The 16,989-nt window shown below is 56.7% G+C and overlaps 1 protein-coding gene across 1 annotated transcript; it reads left to right on the forward strand.

The window, feature by feature from the left end:
- The first annotated feature begins 9,345 nt into the window (after positions 1–9,345).
- On the forward strand, positions 9,346–16,712 carry CHMP6 (charged multivesicular body protein 6). Its single transcript, XM_065910165.1, has 8 exons — positions 9,346–9,514; positions 11,977–12,086; positions 12,216–12,303; positions 12,843–12,929; positions 13,731–13,796; positions 14,018–14,098; positions 15,101–15,155; positions 15,805–16,712. Exons 1-8 carry the CDS (start codon positions 9,452–9,454, stop codon positions 15,858–15,860), a joined length of 606 nt encoding a protein of 201 aa, XP_065766237.1. The 5' UTR covers positions 9,346–9,451; the 3' UTR covers positions 15,861–16,712.
- The last annotated feature ends 277 nt before the right edge of the window (positions 16,713–16,989 follow it).

Consider the following 16,989-nt stretch of genomic DNA (forward strand, 5'->3'; position numbering starts at 1 on the left):
CTGCCTGTGAGCCCAGGCCCCCAGAGGGAATCCCTCTGCCACTTCCTGTGTCTTTTTTACTTACCACCTACAGTTAGAAGCCAGAAGGCTGCGTCTGGGTTGTCCTGGGGATCCGTCTTCCCTCCCTCATCCTGTAACTTGGGGACCCTGACTCCTTCCTCAGCCAGCATCCCCTCTGATCCCAGCCTGTGACCCCTCGGGCCCACCTCGTGGTCCAGGGTTGGCTCCCCTAGGGGCCGGAGCCCATGTTCCTGCTGACACGCCAGCAGGCCTGAGGAGTCCCAGCCCCTTAAATGCACCTCACGCCTGAGGGGTCCCAGCCCCTTAAATGCACCTCACGCCTTTGGGGTGCCAGCCCCTTAAATGCACCTCACACCTGAGGGGTCTCAGTCCCTTAAATGCACCTCATGCCATAGGGGTCCCACTCCCTAGAAGCAGCTTGGGTCCCAGGTCTTGTCACACTCATGACAGGAAATGGGGCCCAGGCGTGAAGTAACTCACCCAGAGTCACACCCACTGGGTGGGTGGCAGCAGGAACTGGGTCCCACCTGGCATCCTGACCTCGTGGCCTCCAGATGGAACCTCACTTTGCAGACAGGGTGTGATGAGTGGGGAGGTGGGCAGCACTGGGAGCCAGCCATGCACACTGGCACCTAAGCAGCGACAGGAATTGAACTGGGTTCACTAGACTGGATGGGGTCGACCTGGCCAAGGACTAGAGACCAGCCCCTGAGGAGGCCAGGCAGGCTGTGACAGGGGCACGGTTGTGGGGGCACGCAGGGAAGAGAGGAGCCAGGACTCAGGAATGATGCAGGCCAGCTGTCCCCTGGGCCCAGACCAGTAAAGCCCCTGTGTCAGCCCTCAGGGCAGCTGCAACAAGTCACCCCAAACATGTCAGCCAGGACAGACTCGCCCTCCTGGGCCTGGAGAGCACCGCACCAGACCTGGAACCAAGGAGTTGGCCAGGTTCCTGCCGGAGCTTCCCAAGGGAAATCACTTTTCCCCCTTTTCCAGCTTCTAGAATCTGCCCTCATCCCTTGGCTCGTGGCCCCTTTCTCCTTCCGAGCCGGCAGTGCAGCTGGAGTCTTTCTCACAGGGCATCACTCTGACTCAAACTCTGACCCCACCCCCCACTTTCAAGGACCCTGTGATGACACAGCCCCACTGAATGATCCAGGACAATCTCTCCACATCCAAGTTGCTGACTGGCAGCCTTAATCCTCTTTGCCACATGACCTAAGAGGTTCACAGCTCCCAGGATTAGGATGTGGGCCTCTTTGAGAGACTTGATTCTGCTGACCACTCTCTCTGTCTGTAAGTCCCCTACCAAACAGAGCCCCCAGATGCCGGGGGTGGCCTAAGAGGAAGTCAGGGGGTACTGAAATGGGAAGGAAGACAGCCATCCCTGTTCTCAAGGAGCAGGGAAGGGCCCCTGCTCTCCAGAGCTGTGCATTCTGGGCCAGCTGCCTCCACGTCCCTGGGGAGGCCCGCAGGGGGAGGCCCCGAGGCCTTGGCACGTGAGGGAGGCTGTGGGGAAGCGGGTGGATTCCCCAGTACAGTGCCCACTTCAAAGTGGGGAGGGGAACTATTGCCATGGAAACCTGGGGTCTGAGCAGCTGGAACTCCTGAATTAAATTACAGTTTGTTTTAAACAAGAAGGATACCCAGCACTTACTCAGCTGCACCCGGCACGCTTCAGCAGAGACAGTAATATTTTTTCCATTAGCATCAGTTATTCTGTCACTGGGATTTGAATACAAATCAAGTGCTCATAAAAATGAAAGATGGTCATGTGGCTGGAGCTACCACAGGAGGGCGCCAGATCCAAGGCTACACCCTCCCCACGCTGGCTCCGAACGGCTGCAGTGAAGGGGCCAGAAAAGAGCCCACCAGCGGGGCTGGTGTCAGCTTGCCAGCCAGGAGCCAAGGATGACTGTCCTAGGTGGCCGTGCAGGGACAGCTGTCCAGCTGAGGAGAGAGAGGGTGGGGAGATGTTATCTCATGAGGATGACCAGCTCAGGGAGGCTGTGCTCTGTGGGTGCCTCCTGGCTCAGCGGCTTTCAGCACAGGACCACCTGAGACTTGGCCATAGGCTTGTCCTCAACCCCGTGCAGACGCCACGCTTCAGCACATAGGAGGCACCAAGAATTCCCAGCAAAGGTGTGTTCACCTGGGCGACACATAGTCAAGCGCATGCATGCAGGTGGGTGATAGTGATTCAGTCTCAGGACGTGGGGCCTGCAGAACGAGTTTGGAAAAACGTAATTACAAACAAGGGCTGGGTGCACCATAAGGCCGGCTGGCCACTGTCTCATTTTGGGGTTTCTACAGGGGTTCTCTGGGAAGAGGTCAGAGGGGTTGGCCTCTCAAGGTTGTTCTGCTTCTCAGGTTCAGTTGTACAAGCTGGCTGAGGGTCCATGTGGCCCAAAAACTGGCCAGTGCCTCCTGGCCTGGGGCAGGTGAAGATGGGGTAGGACGAGAACAGATGAGGGAAAGGGGGGACTAGAGGGAGGGTGGCAACACTACTGGATGGGCCCAGTAGTGTCCCCTAAAGGGACAGCCAGCAGGCACATCCTGAGACCCCCACCAGCCCCCAGGACCCCAGGGCTGACATGCAGCCATCAAGGGAGCCAGGGGCCAGCATAGGAAGCCGCAGCCCCAGGCCCACATGGGCCCAAAAGTGTGCAGCTGGGACGAGCAGCTGAGGATCAGGCATCCAGGCGAGGCGTCCAGTTCACCGACCCAGGGGCTGCCGCTGGGTGAAAGAGGAGAGGCCATGAAAGAGGAGCTGAGGGGACAAGCCACCACCCCAGTGTAGAGCAGACCCAGGGGGTGGGGGCGGGACAGGGAGGCGAGCGGGGCAGGTCCAGGTCCTAGGGCAGCAGGGCCCTCCCCCATGCTTCTCCACACCAGATCCAAGACAAGGGGGCTCCCAGAGAGGCCCCCAACTGTGAGGGAGGGGCTGGAGGTGATGGGGGGCAGCCCAGAACTTGTTACCAATGCCCACAGTGTCCTGCTTTGCAGGAGGAATGGCCTGGAGGCTATTCTGTGAGGGAACCCAGCCATGTGTGGAACCCCCGCCCCTGCAGCCTGTGGAGGGAGTGACCCCAGCTCCACAGGGAAGGTGGCAGCTGCCAGCAACAACCACAACCAAAGCCCAGGCAGAACCCACGTGGGGTTTCCTCTTTTTTGCTCTTTACCGGAACTTGTGCACTGGGGAAAGAAACAAATGACACACCAGCATTGAACAACTGGAAAAGGCAATTAACAGGCCAATTCCATTTACCAAAGCATCAAAAAGAATTAAATACCTAGGCATAAATGCAATAAAGGAGATGAAAGATTGTACACCAAACAACAAATCATTGCTAAAAGTAATTAGAGGACCTGAATAAATAGAAAGACATTCTGTGTTCGTGGGTTGACTTAATATTATTAAATGGCAATATTCCCCAAAGCAATCTACAGGTTCAATGCAGGTCCTAGAAGATCCTAAAGACCCTTTTGCAGAATTGGACAGATTAAATTTCAAACGCATATGGAATTACAAGGGTCCCCAAAACAACTTTGAAAGATAAAAGGTTGGAGTCTTTCTACTTCCCTGATTCAAACCTTAGTACCAAGTTACAGTAATCGTTCTACAGTGGTTCTGTAGAACAGAATAGAGAGCCCCAGATAAACCCAGACATCTATGGGCAACTGGTTCTCAAACAAGGTGACAAAACCACTCAGTAGGGAAAGAAGAGTCTTTTAACAAATGGTGCTGTGACAGCTGGATATTTACACACAAAAGGTGGACCCTTACACCACACACAAAAACTAACTCACAGTCAATCAATGGCATAAATACAGGAGCTAAAACTTTAAAACTCCTAAGGGGTGGGGCGGGCAGGAAATACAGGTAAATTTTCATGACCTTGGCAACAGATTCTTAGATTTGACACAAGAAAAACTAGATAAACTGGACTTCATAAAAATGTCTTTTTGTGTATTAAAAGACATAAGAATGTAAAAAACATAATCTGCAGAAAAATATTTCAGAGAAAATATTTGCAAGTCATATATTTGATAAGAGTTTAAGGGTTTAATATCCATAACTCAAAGAGCTCTCACAACTCACCAATCAAAGGACAAACAAACAGTTCAAAACTGGGCAAAGGACTTGAACAGACATTTCTCCAGAGAAGACGTTACGGAACCAAACTTGGGTCTGTTTCCTGCACACAGTAAAGTCGAATTACTGACACCACGTAATGGTAAAGACAAGTGCAGCATTATTGCAGGTGCCAAGCAGAGAATCCCAGGCAGCTAGTACTTAAGAGGCCCAAACTCCCTGAAGGCTTTCAAGAAAAGATTTTTAAAGACCGGTTAAGGGAGAGGGGTTGTGGGGTACATGATCAGCTCATGGACATTCTTCTGATTGGTTGGTAGTGAGGTAATTGGGAGTCAACATCACCCATCTGGTTCCAGTGGGTCTGGTGTGTACATGCTTGTGGGCAGTATACAGTTAACTTCTTCCACCTAGTGGGCGTTTCAGTATCTGCAAAATAGCTCAAATGTTGCTTCTCCAAGCTAGGGCAGACCCATGGCAGATCCTCCCCCTGACCTCACGGGCTGTTCTTGGACCCACCTTCCTGCACCTCCCCCACCGATGCAAGGGGTGGACTTGCACCAGTGCTGGGTGTGGGCTGGGGAGGTGCTAGGATGCGGGATGCCGCCCCTACAGGGTGAGATGTCTGAGATGCTGAGGTGTGGGGTGACAGGTGCTGGGGTACAAGAGGCTTGTGTCTGGGAGCAACTACCCGGTGTGGAGTGCAGAGCGCAGGGTTCTAGGTGTGGGGGTGCCTGAGTGTCCAGTGCTGGGATGTGGAGTGCTTGGGGACGGGTACCGGTGCCGCACCCCTGTGGAGCCAGCCCACATCCCTGGCCCGGGTGTTCTCCTATGGCCGCCAGGTTGTCCTGCAGCGCCACCGCGTGGCCACCGCGGGGCTCACCCTTACCCGGAAGCAGCTTGGCTGAGGGTCCGGTGCCAGGCTTCCAAGAAGGGTGGACGCCCCCGCGGCCCTGCACTCCTCTCCCTGGCCCCGCGTCTTATCTGCTCTCAAGCCCTCAAGAGCTGTCTCAACCTCTGACCCGCCGCGACCCAGCGTCCCCACTCATGGGTCCTCCGAGGGTTACCAGCAGGCAAGCACTTTCTCCTCAGCCCTCCATGCAGCCCTCTGAGTTCCCGCCTTCCCCAGGACGTCCCCCCTCCCAGGACACCCGCCTAGCGGCTTCCACCGGCACTGACCTAGGCTGCCCCATCCTCTTTGCCCATGTAGCGTCCATGAAGCTGGTCCTACCAACACCTCATCTGTGTCTTCAGCACCATTTCCTGGGCTCAAACCCAACGCCTGGGACTTGACCTGAATCCTGACTTCTTCCAGAAGATTCCTTGGCTAACCCCGTGTACTCTGCTGCTCTGTCACCGCCTCCTTAGTCTGACCCCCTGGACCCCTAACCCTGGGGACCCTTGACCACGGCCCTGATAGCTCTTAACATGCTGCACGTGTACCACTGGCCAGCCCCCCACTTCATCCTCCCCGTGTGTCCTGGACCGACCAGGCATCGGAATGACTCATGTTCTCATGTGAAGCTTTACCCCAGAATCCTGGTGTTTAGTGGCCTCAAAAAGTGCCTGTTTTGGAGGAAATTCCCTCCAATCTGCCTGCGACCGCCCACCCTTCCCTCTACGGATTGGCTCCGGCGAGGATATGACACCAGCAAGGCCACAGTTGATTGGCTTTTAGGGAACCAATCAGAGCCCTTATCTGGGAGTGTCGCTTGGCAGTCTGGGAAGGTGGGCACCCAGCGGAGACTGATCGGTAGGCCTAGAAGTTGGAGGGAGCGGTGGCTGGAGATGGTGGACAGAGGAGATGGATGGCGAATGTGGGCCACAGAGCGACGAGGGGCAAGGGGACCCGGATGGCTTTCTGCACTAGTCGTTCATGGCCGTTGGAGTTGGTGGAAGTTCCCGCCACGTGCTCCTTGGGCCGCCACCCCGCGCCTGCAATACCCTGTTGACGCCTGTGCACGCACGGCAGGCCAGCCCACAAGGCCACGCTTGCACGCCACCTGCTCCCTGGGTCTGCGTGTCAGGTAAGGGCTACCCCATTGTCACCTTCCCTAGAGGTCCTCCCATCGGGCTTCCAGGTTAGTTTCCTCCGGTAGGAAGTGTTCCAAGCTATGGATGGTGACAGAGGTGCAGGGGTGGCTGACTGGGCCTTGGGAGTTGTGAGGCAGAATGGGGGCGGGGTGGGGTGTCGTTGTGCCCTGAGTTTATTTTCAAGTCTAAGAAAGCTCCCAGTTCCCCAAGATCCAGTGACCAGACCCCTGGCCTTCATTCCTGCTACCCTGTTTTTGAATCACTGATTCTCTGTAATAGACGCCTTCCTGCTTGAAATGCCCAGAGACGTGCCTGTTTACAGAGGTTCCCATGATGCATATTTAGGGCCAGAACTCAGTCCCAGAGAAAGACCGTGGAAGACAGAAACCCAAACTTGATTGTATGCAGTGATCTGATTATTGTGTCATAGACTGAACTGTGTGTCCCCCTAAAATTCAGATGTTGCAGTCCTAACCTCAAACACCTCAGAATATGCCCTGATTTCAGAGGTGAACACGTTAAACTGAGGTTATTTATGTCAGTCCTGATCCAACAAGACTGGTGTTCTCATGTAAAGGGGAAATTTGGACACAGATGGCACACAGGGAGGCCACATGAAGATGGAGGAAAAATCCGGTGATGCTTCTCCATGCTATGGCTTGCCGACAACCAACAGAATTGGAGATTGGGAGGCCAACCCTACCAACACCCTGAACTCAACTTCCAGCCTGCAGATGGTGAGACAATACATTTCTGTTGCCTAAGAGGCCCAGCCTGTGGTAATTTGTCATGGCAGCCAGAGCAGACTACCACAGCCTGTGACAAATAGGACACAGGTAGTGGAGGCATGCTGTAGCCACACACTTTTCTGTGATGACCTGGAAGGAAGCATTTCCTGAACGTCAGATTCTGGGAGTCCAAGCAATTGCAAAGCAACGTCCTGGGGGAAATCAGGGCTGTGGGGCACGTGAGTGATTTCTGACCACACTGGGAAGATTTCATTTTTAAAAATGACAAGCAAGGGGCTTTAAATTCTCAGTTCAAGATAGAGTCTGAAAAGCAGAAAATGTGTAGAACTACCATAAAAGAAAATCTTATTTCTTGTAACAGGACTGTTGTGTCTGGATATCATTCCCCCAGTTCTATTCTGCAGGTTGTAGGATTACAACATAAATTGAATTCTCAGCCTCACCAGGTCAGTGTGAGAGAGTCAGATGGAGAGAGCTGAATGGGCTGATCTTGACCCCCTCATAATCACGTCAAGCCTTGCCTGCCAGCAGAAGCGACCCTGTTCCCCATCTGAAGCGTCCTTCCCACCTCCTGCTCATGAAGACCCCACCCCAAGCAGGTAGGGGGAGACCTGCTGAAACGAGACTGATTCTCCTCAAGACTCCACCCAGTTACCCCATATTGCCTTCAGATCCATAACTGCAGTGAGAGCCCAGCTGACTCCAGGGAAGATGGGCACACCCCAAGAATTCCAAGAAATTGCTGACTCACACTGGAGAGTCTTGGGGAGACCTCACAGGTGCCCATGGCAGCCAACACTGGGCAAACTGGACAGGGTATGAGCACCTGAGACTCTGGGCTCCACTGTTTTCTTTTATCTGTACTTGGACTTAGTATGGCCCAGCTGAGATACCAGGAATTCCTTGGCATAATACAGAGGAAGGACTTCAAGGGCTGGGACAGATAAGGACTTGACATGAATTCATCAGGTGCAACTCACTCACTGAGCTCCTCGTGTCCTCAAGGCACATGCACTGGGCAGAGGCCCCAAGAAATCCCTTGGTGAGGACCTTGGGTTCTTGAAAAGCCCTCCAAGGTCTGCAGGCCAGGGAAGACAGTAGAGTTGCTGCCATCAAAATAGGGGCCCTGATTTCTCCTGAGAACCAGGAGGCGCAAGGCTCAGAGCTAACATGGGCAGGTCACTGGAAAAGGCAGCAAACCCACACAGTAGTCACGATGCACGGTGCCAGGGAGCCCTTGACACTGGCCAACTGCAAAAGCTGGACAGTCTCAGAAAGCCTCAATGGATCATTAAGAAATGAGCCAGATCTGGGAGGTAGAGATCTGATGGGAAGGACCTTAGAAGAGAATCATGATCTCTCACCCAGTTCCAGGACTGAACAGAAGGGAGAATGGGTTCCTCATGAAGGGGTCTATGTAGTATGCCTGGCAAACCTCCCCCCAGTGCCTGAACCATTGTGCCAGGTACTGCTGCTGCCTAACAGCCTCCCCCTGCCCCAGCCCTGCACTTAGGCAGTCAGCAGGGAAGGCTCATCTCTGCTCCATGGGACGCCAGCTGAGTGGCCCAGCTGAAGGGGGATAAGAACTCCCCTAACAAGAAGGCGCATCTATCCAGAGAGCAAGGGATGCTGACTCCTCCCCACACAGCCCTCTCCAGGGGCTGCTGCTGGAATAGACACTCTGGATATGGATTTGCCTCCGCCTACCCTAAGAGGCTTCTGCCAGCTGCACTGTTGTGGACTTGGAGGCCCTTAGTGGTGTCCATGTCCTGATCAAGGAGTTCATTTCACAGAGAGGGGTGAGCGCTGGGCATGTGCCATGGGACACCTCATCTTATGACCCCACCTGCCCAGGAGCTGCTGGACTGCTATAAAGGTGATGGGGCCCATGCAGACTGGGCTGCGGGCTTAGCCTGGGCGACCAAACCGGGCTGAGTACTGTGACCCCTCATGCCAACCAAGACACACGAGTGGAAGCCAGGGCTGCAGGTGTGGGTAGCACCCCAACCTATATCCCCAATGCCCTGTGGAGGCGTCTACTGGGACCACGGAACCAGAAGATGGGCTCCCCTGGGGACAGGCCACCGGCCCGGAGGGCAGAGCCGTTGGGGCACACTGCCTAGTTGGCAGTTCAGTGGACACTAGAGATCAGGGTTGTAACATCACTAAACGCAGCATTTTGTGCATCCGAACCGGCGGAGCAGTGATTTGTGAACAAGATCTCTCACCTTCCGGGAGACGGTCGACGCGGTCACCCTGCAGGGTTCCCACCGTAGTGGGAGATGGAACTTTAGTCTTGAAGACCGCGCAGGTGGGGCCTTCTGGAAATGCACCTGAACCGCACAATCCAGACTCCCTGAGCCCCGCCCACTGCAGGTCCAGCCCCTTCTCTGGGCGGGGCTTCCGTCCGCAGACAGCCGCGTTCCGCGTTTTGCGGCGCCAGGCCCCGCGCGGCCGCCGTAGCAGGGTGGGTTGGACCCAGACTACGGTGGCCGTGTGGCACGGGGCACGGGTCCGACCGGGGCAGGGCGGTGGGGCACGGGCCGGGCCGGCCGCCATGGGCAACCTGTTCGGCCGTAAGAAGCAAAGCCGGGTTACGGAGCAGGACAAGGCCATCCTGGTAAGACGCCGGGCCCTGCAGGCGGGTGGGCGCTGGCCGGGTACCCCGGAACGTACGGGGAAACCGAGGCTGGGCGGCGGCAGGCTGCGCTCCGCTTCTCCAAGGGGTCCAGTCCCTCTGGCCGCCCAGCCTCACGCCGGGGCTGCAGCTTCGGAAGCCCGTCTGGGGCGATGCGCAGTGGGCTCCCCTTGGGGAACATGTCCGGGCCCGGTTCCCAGCGAGTCTGAGCGAATCCGGTCGCTGCGGGTGTAGGTGGTCCGGGTGTGGCTGAGCTGTGCTTCGGGAGGCGGGGCCCGGTTGTACTGTCTCGTGGTTGTACCTTGTCCGTGGGTGAGTCCGCGCCTGCGGGTGGGGTTTCTAAACTCCAGCCCCACGGGAGGCAGTCCCAGACCGCTTCCCAGCCCCAGCCCGGTGTGGGCTCGGAGCCTGCGTGGCCGACTCAGTTGTGAGGTCGTGGGGAGGGAACTATATGGCAGTGGGTCCTCATCGCTGCTCCCAGAACTGGGGGTCTAAGCAAGCGCTCTAATTGTGGGACGGTCGTGTTCTGTGTGCTTGGGACTCAGACTGGACTCAACACCTGTCTTAGTCCTTGTCAAACTTACAACCTGTGCGGCCCCTGAGGAAGGAGCCATTGGCCCCGAGCTTGTGGGCTGCCCTTGTCTCCAGGCCACTCCTGGCCCTCAAAAGTTTTAGATGGTGATGTTTCTGTGTTGTTCCCTGTGGATTCGAGCGTCTCTTTCTGGAGAGCACTGATATGAAAGTTAGTTTCTGGGGAAAAAATCGTGTGGTGTGTTAAGTGAAATAACGTGTTGAGAATAACCCATTTTTGTAAGAGAAGTGTGTCAGGAAGGAGAGAGCCTAGAATGTGAGTGGAGTCTACCTTTGCTTTCTTTTCTAAATTTTCTGCAGGAAAACTGTGTAATTTTTGGTACTAAGAAAGAAACTCAGGTGACAGGTTGTTTTTTTGGGGGGGGTGTGGTTTTACTGTGGCTTACTGAAACCAGAAGTTATAAAACTTTTAAACTGAAGTTCCCCATGAAAAAAAGACCTGTTTTGTCAGGCCTGTTTGTCATTGGAGAAGATCAGCTGTCGTTGGGTTTTTATTGTGGTCAGGGCCCGCATGTGCTGGCCTCCATCCTGGGCTTCTGGGCCTCTGGCTGAGCAGGAAGCCCCCGAAGCTCTCCTTTCTGTTGCCAAGGATACACGTCCGTGGGGTTGTGACAGGAACAACTCAGCTGGCACGCCACAGAACAAACTATTGCCTGATGTTTTCTGAGGATGAAAAGCTGAGCTGAGGAACTTTGAGCTGCCCCAGGACCTTCTGCTGAGACTCCTTGTTTTACAAAGGGGGTGGCCTGGCCATACCTGCCTCTCTCTGGCTCCTGCCTGACACTTTGTCCACTGCCTGCAGGGTGGGTGCTCAGCCCCTGTGGAAGAGAAGCAAGTCAGAGTTGGGCCTGACTGGTAGGCTGGCTATGAGGTGATATCTCATTGTCAGCAGACATCTCTTATGTCAGCGTGGACAGGACATGTGGCTACCCTGAGCCACCAACCACAGAATCCACTGGGGCAGCGGCCTCTAAAAGGGAGCTATGGAGCGGCTGCTTTAGACCATGTCCATGCTGGGGGCTAATTTCTCACCATGTTGAGTCCAAAAGATGTGCACACCCTTGACTCACTTAACTCACTCCTGGTAACCGACCCTGAGGACGTCATCTTCCATCAGAGAAGTGCCGCTTCTTGCAGGTGCTCACCGTACCTGAAATGACGGAATTTGGAAGAAATGTAAATGACCTAAAATAGGGAAGGAGAGACCAAGGCGTCTAAATGGCCCTGCATCCTTTTTGGGACAGGACTCCAGGGTGCCAGGTGCTTGGTGAGGTCTTGTGAGCCCATCACCTCAGTGCGCCGTCTGTTGTCCACTCACATGTAGTGGCAAGTGACAACAGTGGGGGAGCTGGTGGCAAGTGGCTGAGATCCCCAGAGGAGTGAAGATGGAAGGGACGGCCACTGACTCCAGCTACAGCTGGACTGGGCTGGTGGCGCTCAGGTGACCCTCACCAATGATTTTGTGTCGTCTCTGCACCTTGGAGGTGGTGGCCACACTCCCTGACCAGTGCTCACGCTCCTCACTGTCTGGGGTTGGGGGGATCTTGGGGGCTTGTAGCATATCGAGCCTCATCCTGGGCCTCCACCCTCTAGATGCCAGTGGCATCCCCAGTGGGCCAGCCAGGCATGTCTCCAGGGAGTGCACCACATGCCTTGGAGGACAAACTGGTCCCATGGAGAGCTGTGTTTCAGAGGATGCACTTCCATGGGTGGCAGCTGGGGCAGTCTGGCCTATGGGGGGCCCTTCAGTGTCCTCGGCAGCCTCTGTGCCTGCTCTCCTGGGCACTAGATAGCCCAGCGAGTGTCCAGCGCTGCATGGGCCCGTGCCAACACAAGGCCTGCTCTCCCGACAGCAACTGAAGCAGCAGCGGGACAAGCTGAAGCAGTACCAGAAGAGGATCACCCAGCAGCTGGAGCGGGAGCGGGAGATCGCCCGGCAGCTCCTACGTGACGGCAGGAAGGAGTGAGTGGGGTGGGGCCAGTGTGCGGGGGATGGAAGCCGTCTCCCATCGGCCTAGAGCAGGGCATGGGGTAGGCCCAGGAGGCTGGGCCAGGACATCCAATGGCCATGACTGCTGGGTCCCCTTTGCAGACGGGCCAAGCTGCTGCTCAAGAAAAAGCGATACCGGGAGCAGCTCCTGGACAAGACGGAAAACCAGATCACCAGCCTGGAGACCATGGTAGGCCTGGTGGGGGTTGGGGGTGTCGGCCGTGTTGGCCAGAGGCCCCTCAGAGAACTGAAACCTACCATTTTCCTTTCCGGGACCCTCAGCCAGAGGCTATGGAATGGGTCAGGCCGGGAGGCAAAGGAGAAGCTTTACTGGGAGCCTGACAGTCTTAACGGGCTGGGGCAGGTTGGCTACTGCAGTATTGCGGTTGGGGGGCTAGGCCACTTCTGGGTGGTAGGGATGGGGGGAAGTCTGCCCCAGTTCCTGAAGAAATGTTGAGATCTGCAGGAGGCTCCCAAGTGACCTGGGTTCAGGGCGCAGAGCTCTGGTTGTGCTCATTTACTAACAGCTTTGCTGTTAAAAGCAGTCTGATTTGAGACTCCTCCCAGGCCCTCTCAGTCCCACCCAACTGGTGGTCACCAGGAAAGGACAGAGGGAAGAGGAGGGCAGGGACCGTCAGTCTTGGTGACAGTGTGGTCCTAACTCCCATCGTGGGTCTGCGTGAGGCAACAGATAAGATGGGCCCCTGACCACCCAGGTCTCCTCCTCAGGTCCAGAGTATTGAGTTCACCCAGATTGAAATGAAAGTGATTGAGGGGCTGAAGATTGGAAATGAGTGTCTGAATAAGATGCACCAGGTAAGTCTTGGCGGGCTGGGGGCAGAGAGGAGGGGGAGCCTAGTGGACCAAGGAGGGGGCTTGTCCCTGAGGCCACAGCTGCACCCAGGCCATTGGGCATGAGGGAAAGTCAGTCATTACCAGGAGAGGCTGACCATCTTGTGAGACAGACAAACTCAGAAATATTGACCTGAAAATAGGGACCCCAGCTACAACTTGGGTCCAGAGATTCTAAGTGTGACCGGAGGGATAGCCTCATCAGAGCCAGGGAGGGGTGTGGTGAACTAATCAGAGGACTTCCTGGAGGAGGTGAACACAGCCCCGTCTCAGGAAGCAGCACAGAGGTGGATGGTGAAAGGAGAAGTAAGGTGCAGAGAGGTCACGCCCCAGCCTCACCCCATCTCGTTCCCTATGAGTGGATGGCAGGTGGGGCTGGGCAGAGAGCTGAGGTTATGTTGCCTTTCTGAATGTCCAGTGTAGGGACCATTCAATCAAAGGTGTTGCTTTGAACCCAGAGCAAATCAAGTCACATGGCCAGAGAAAACTATACTTGTCGATCTGGGTGCCAGAAGGTCCGCTGAGAAGGGCCAGCAGGGGTCTGAGGAGGTCAATTGAGGCTTCTGAAAAGACTGGTCTAACAGCTCTGTGCCTATGTGGACAGGCCCTGCTGGGGACGTAAATAACCAAAGCTCTGTCATGTCCCACTCGGCATGGTTTCCTTTAAATGAGAGCAGAGGGGCAAGGCCGTGCACGCTGCTCGTGCGGGTGGGCTTCACCAAGGGGGTTCTGTCTGACAAGACTCAAAAACTTATAACCAATCAGGTGATGTCCATAGAAGAGGTGGAGCGGATACTGGACGAGACGCAAGAGGCTGTGGACTACCAGCGGGTAGGTGTTGCCGGGTCATGGGGCCCGCCATCTGGCAGCCAATGAGTGTGGTGGCCAGTGGCCAGGCCTGCCCATGAGGACCAGGCCTTCCCACACCACATGGGGGCTGCCTGCTTTCTTTCAAGTGAGAGCGGCCTTGAGCCGGGGCTGTGTCCTTCCTCCATGAGAGGGCACCGCCCCCAGCCCAGCCACGCTCTTCACCTCTGCTCCTCCTTTTGCAGCAAATAGATGAGCTGTTGGCAGGAAGCTTCACTCAGGAAGACGAAGATGCCATCCTGGAGGAGCTGGATGCCATCACTCAGGTAACAGGACCACCGGGACTGACAGAGGCTCCAGTGGAGGTACCCCTGGGAGGCCTCTGCTCACTGGCCTCAGCGAGCACCTGCCTTGAGTTTCTCTCGAGCCCACGGCTCTGGTTTTACAGCTGGTTTTCTTCCCTAAGACAACTGGCATTTGTTGTAATCCGAAGCCCCTTCTCCCCGTCTACCTGACTGACAGCAGGGTGGGACTGGCCTAGAAAGAACGTTTTGCAGGTTGTCCACCAGGTGTGGCAAGTGTGGGAGTGAGCGAGGTGCATAGAGTGAAAGGCCGACTCTCCTAACTCCGTCGGCCCCTTTCCCCCCCAGTGGGCAGTGATGGGGTTTAGATCAAACGGAGGCTCTTTCCCTCCTGTGGTGGGTCTCTCTGTCACTGCCATGTGTTGGCTTGGAGGCCTCTAACTGGCCAACCGTCTCTTCAGCCCCTGAGTCTGTGCTCCCTCACGGAGGGCGTCTCCATCTCTGGGGGCCCCTGCCTTAGTGAGCCACATTCACGCAATGCCCACCAGCCTGCCACCCCCCTAGCCATTGGCCACGGGAAAGCAGGTCCTGAGCGCTGCTGCTCGCTGCCTGAGGGGCCCCACGTGCACCTGCCCGCTGATTCGCTTCCTCCCGAGGCCCGAGAGGCAGACCCGTGCTCTGTGCTTCCACACCCAGGAACCACAGGTGCAGCTGGGTGCCACCACGTCAAGCTGAGGCACCACCGTGGCCCCTGACCTGCATGGGCGCCTGTTTCGAAGCCCTCAGTCCAGACTCAGGACAGAACTCTGGGCGGGGAGCCCCTCAGGGTCCAGGTCATTGGGAGCAGCCACCTTTTGTGGCCACTGTGATCTGAGTGACAGAACTGCCAGAAGCCAAGGGTGTGCGTGCTGCAGGCATCATGTGCCGAGAGCAGCTAAGTGGACGGGATGCTGTCCTTTCCGGGAGAAGGAAGGGGTGGGGGGGTGGGGGGCGTGTCTCACGGCCTTTACTTTCTGTTTCTTGCAGGAACAGTTGGAGCTGCCAGAGGTTCCTTCAGAGCCCCTTCCTGAGAAGATCCCAGGTACCCACTTTGTTAACGTCCTTTGGGGAACAGTGTGCTCTAGGGCAAAGCATGATATCCTGGCTGCTGGGCCCTGCTCTTCCTCCTTGGTGAGGGTCGAGTCCCACCTCCCTGCTGGGTGCTTGCTGGCACCACCTCAGGCAGAGTGCGGGCCTCGCCATGGGGCTGGGCCCAGACTTCTGAGGGGTTTGGGTAGCCTCGAAAGAGCCGAACCCCATTCAGAGAAGCAAGTCCCAAAGCATCAGGAGAGGGCACATTTAGCTCTGCAGGCTCTTCTGGGTCCAGCTCAGGACCAGCCGTCCTCAATTCGTCACTGGGATGACCTTCCCCGGGGCCTCACTTAACACGCCTTCAGAAATCCTCCTTCGGCCCAGACTCGCCTTCGAGATTCCTCTTCGGCATGCTGCTCCTCGGCCTCTCTCCGGGGTCCGTGGGGGTGCACGCCCACCGCTGCAACGTCCTGAGTGCCCGCCTGCTCTCTATCAGCGCCCCCAGCTTCTGTGTATGCCTCGCCTTCCCCGGAGCTGCGCCCGTTCCTCCCAGAGCGCCAAGCCCTGACCTGGCTCCTTGCCGCCTCTTGTCCTTTTCGGGAAGTTCCTACTTGTGGGGTGTTCTGTACGCGACAGACATCTCTCTGTTTCCTCCACAGAGAAAGTCCCCATCAAAGCCAGGCCCAGGCAGGCGGAACTGGTGGCAGCCTCGTAACACGGCGCTCTTGCGTGGGACTCTCGGGGACTTCGGAGGACTGGGGCCCGCAGTTTGGGTGCGTGGCCAGCCCTGACCGGGCTCCCAGGAGGCGGGCGCCGGGCCAGGTGGGCCGGGTGCTGACGGAGCGCATAGCACACACGGGGCTCCCGATCAGGTTGACTGTGGAGCGCTGCCCTGGTGCTGCTGTCCTGCTCTCATTTCTGGATTAAATGGCAACATTCAGATCCTCCAGCCAAACGCAGCTTCTGAAGCTGTACTTCCCCCAGGCCGTGGCCAGGCCCGACGCTCCTGGTGCTGGTCACACCGCCCGACCCGGGTCGTAAGGCTCCGCGGGCCAGTGTCTCCACAGCGCTGTCTACTCTTCCGGGCACCTCAGGCCTCCCCGCCCCACCCTTTCCCTTCTTCCTGCTGCACTCATTAGCTCACAGGGGCTTTGGCTAAGGGGTCTTTGCCTCGATCTGGCTCTCTGACATGCCCACTCTCCATGCAGATTTGGGGGTGAAAACCTTTCTGCTTCTGTGTTGGTGTTTGGGGGTGGTGGATCAGGAGGGTCACGTGCCTGCTGGATTGCTGACTCTCGGAGCTCTGCCCCCGCCCCTAGGGCCTGACCTCAAGGCCCAGTTTTGCCAGGATGGACATTCCAGGATGGCCAGCAGGTCCAGCCGGGGCTCCCCGAGCTGTCAGCAGCCAAGCGAAGACTGGGAAGGATGGAAATGACTTCCCTAGTTCATGATTCATTTTGGAATTAAGACAATCTCCCTGAGATTTCGCTCCCAACAAGAAAGCAAAGTGGACCCTCCTAGCCCCCAGACAGGCCACCCCCATATTAAAGCTGACGCCCATACAGCCTGCCGCCTCGTGGACTGAAGTCTGTGGAAGGGCCTGGGGGGGTCAGTGTGGCTCCTGTCTCTGGTCCTGGCACACGGCCCCTTGACCCTCCTGGAACACTTGGGGGCACCTGGGTGGTCAATGCCTCTCGGGGCCTGGGGACTCAGGAGCCGGTGCGGTTCTAGCCCTGCCCAGCAGTGGGTGGAGAGCAGACTGGGGCTCCGGGCAGCTGCCTGCAGCGAGGTGCAGGGTGGTACTCTGGCTCTTCCTCCCTTAGAAGGGATGCTGGTGGTCTCTC

Source organism: Muntiacus reevesi, chromosome 18 (genome assembly GCF_963930625.1).
Source record: "Muntiacus reevesi chromosome 18, mMunRee1.1, whole genome shotgun sequence".
In the NCBI taxonomy this organism is placed as follows: Eukaryota; Metazoa; Chordata; class Mammalia; order Artiodactyla; family Cervidae; genus Muntiacus; species Muntiacus reevesi.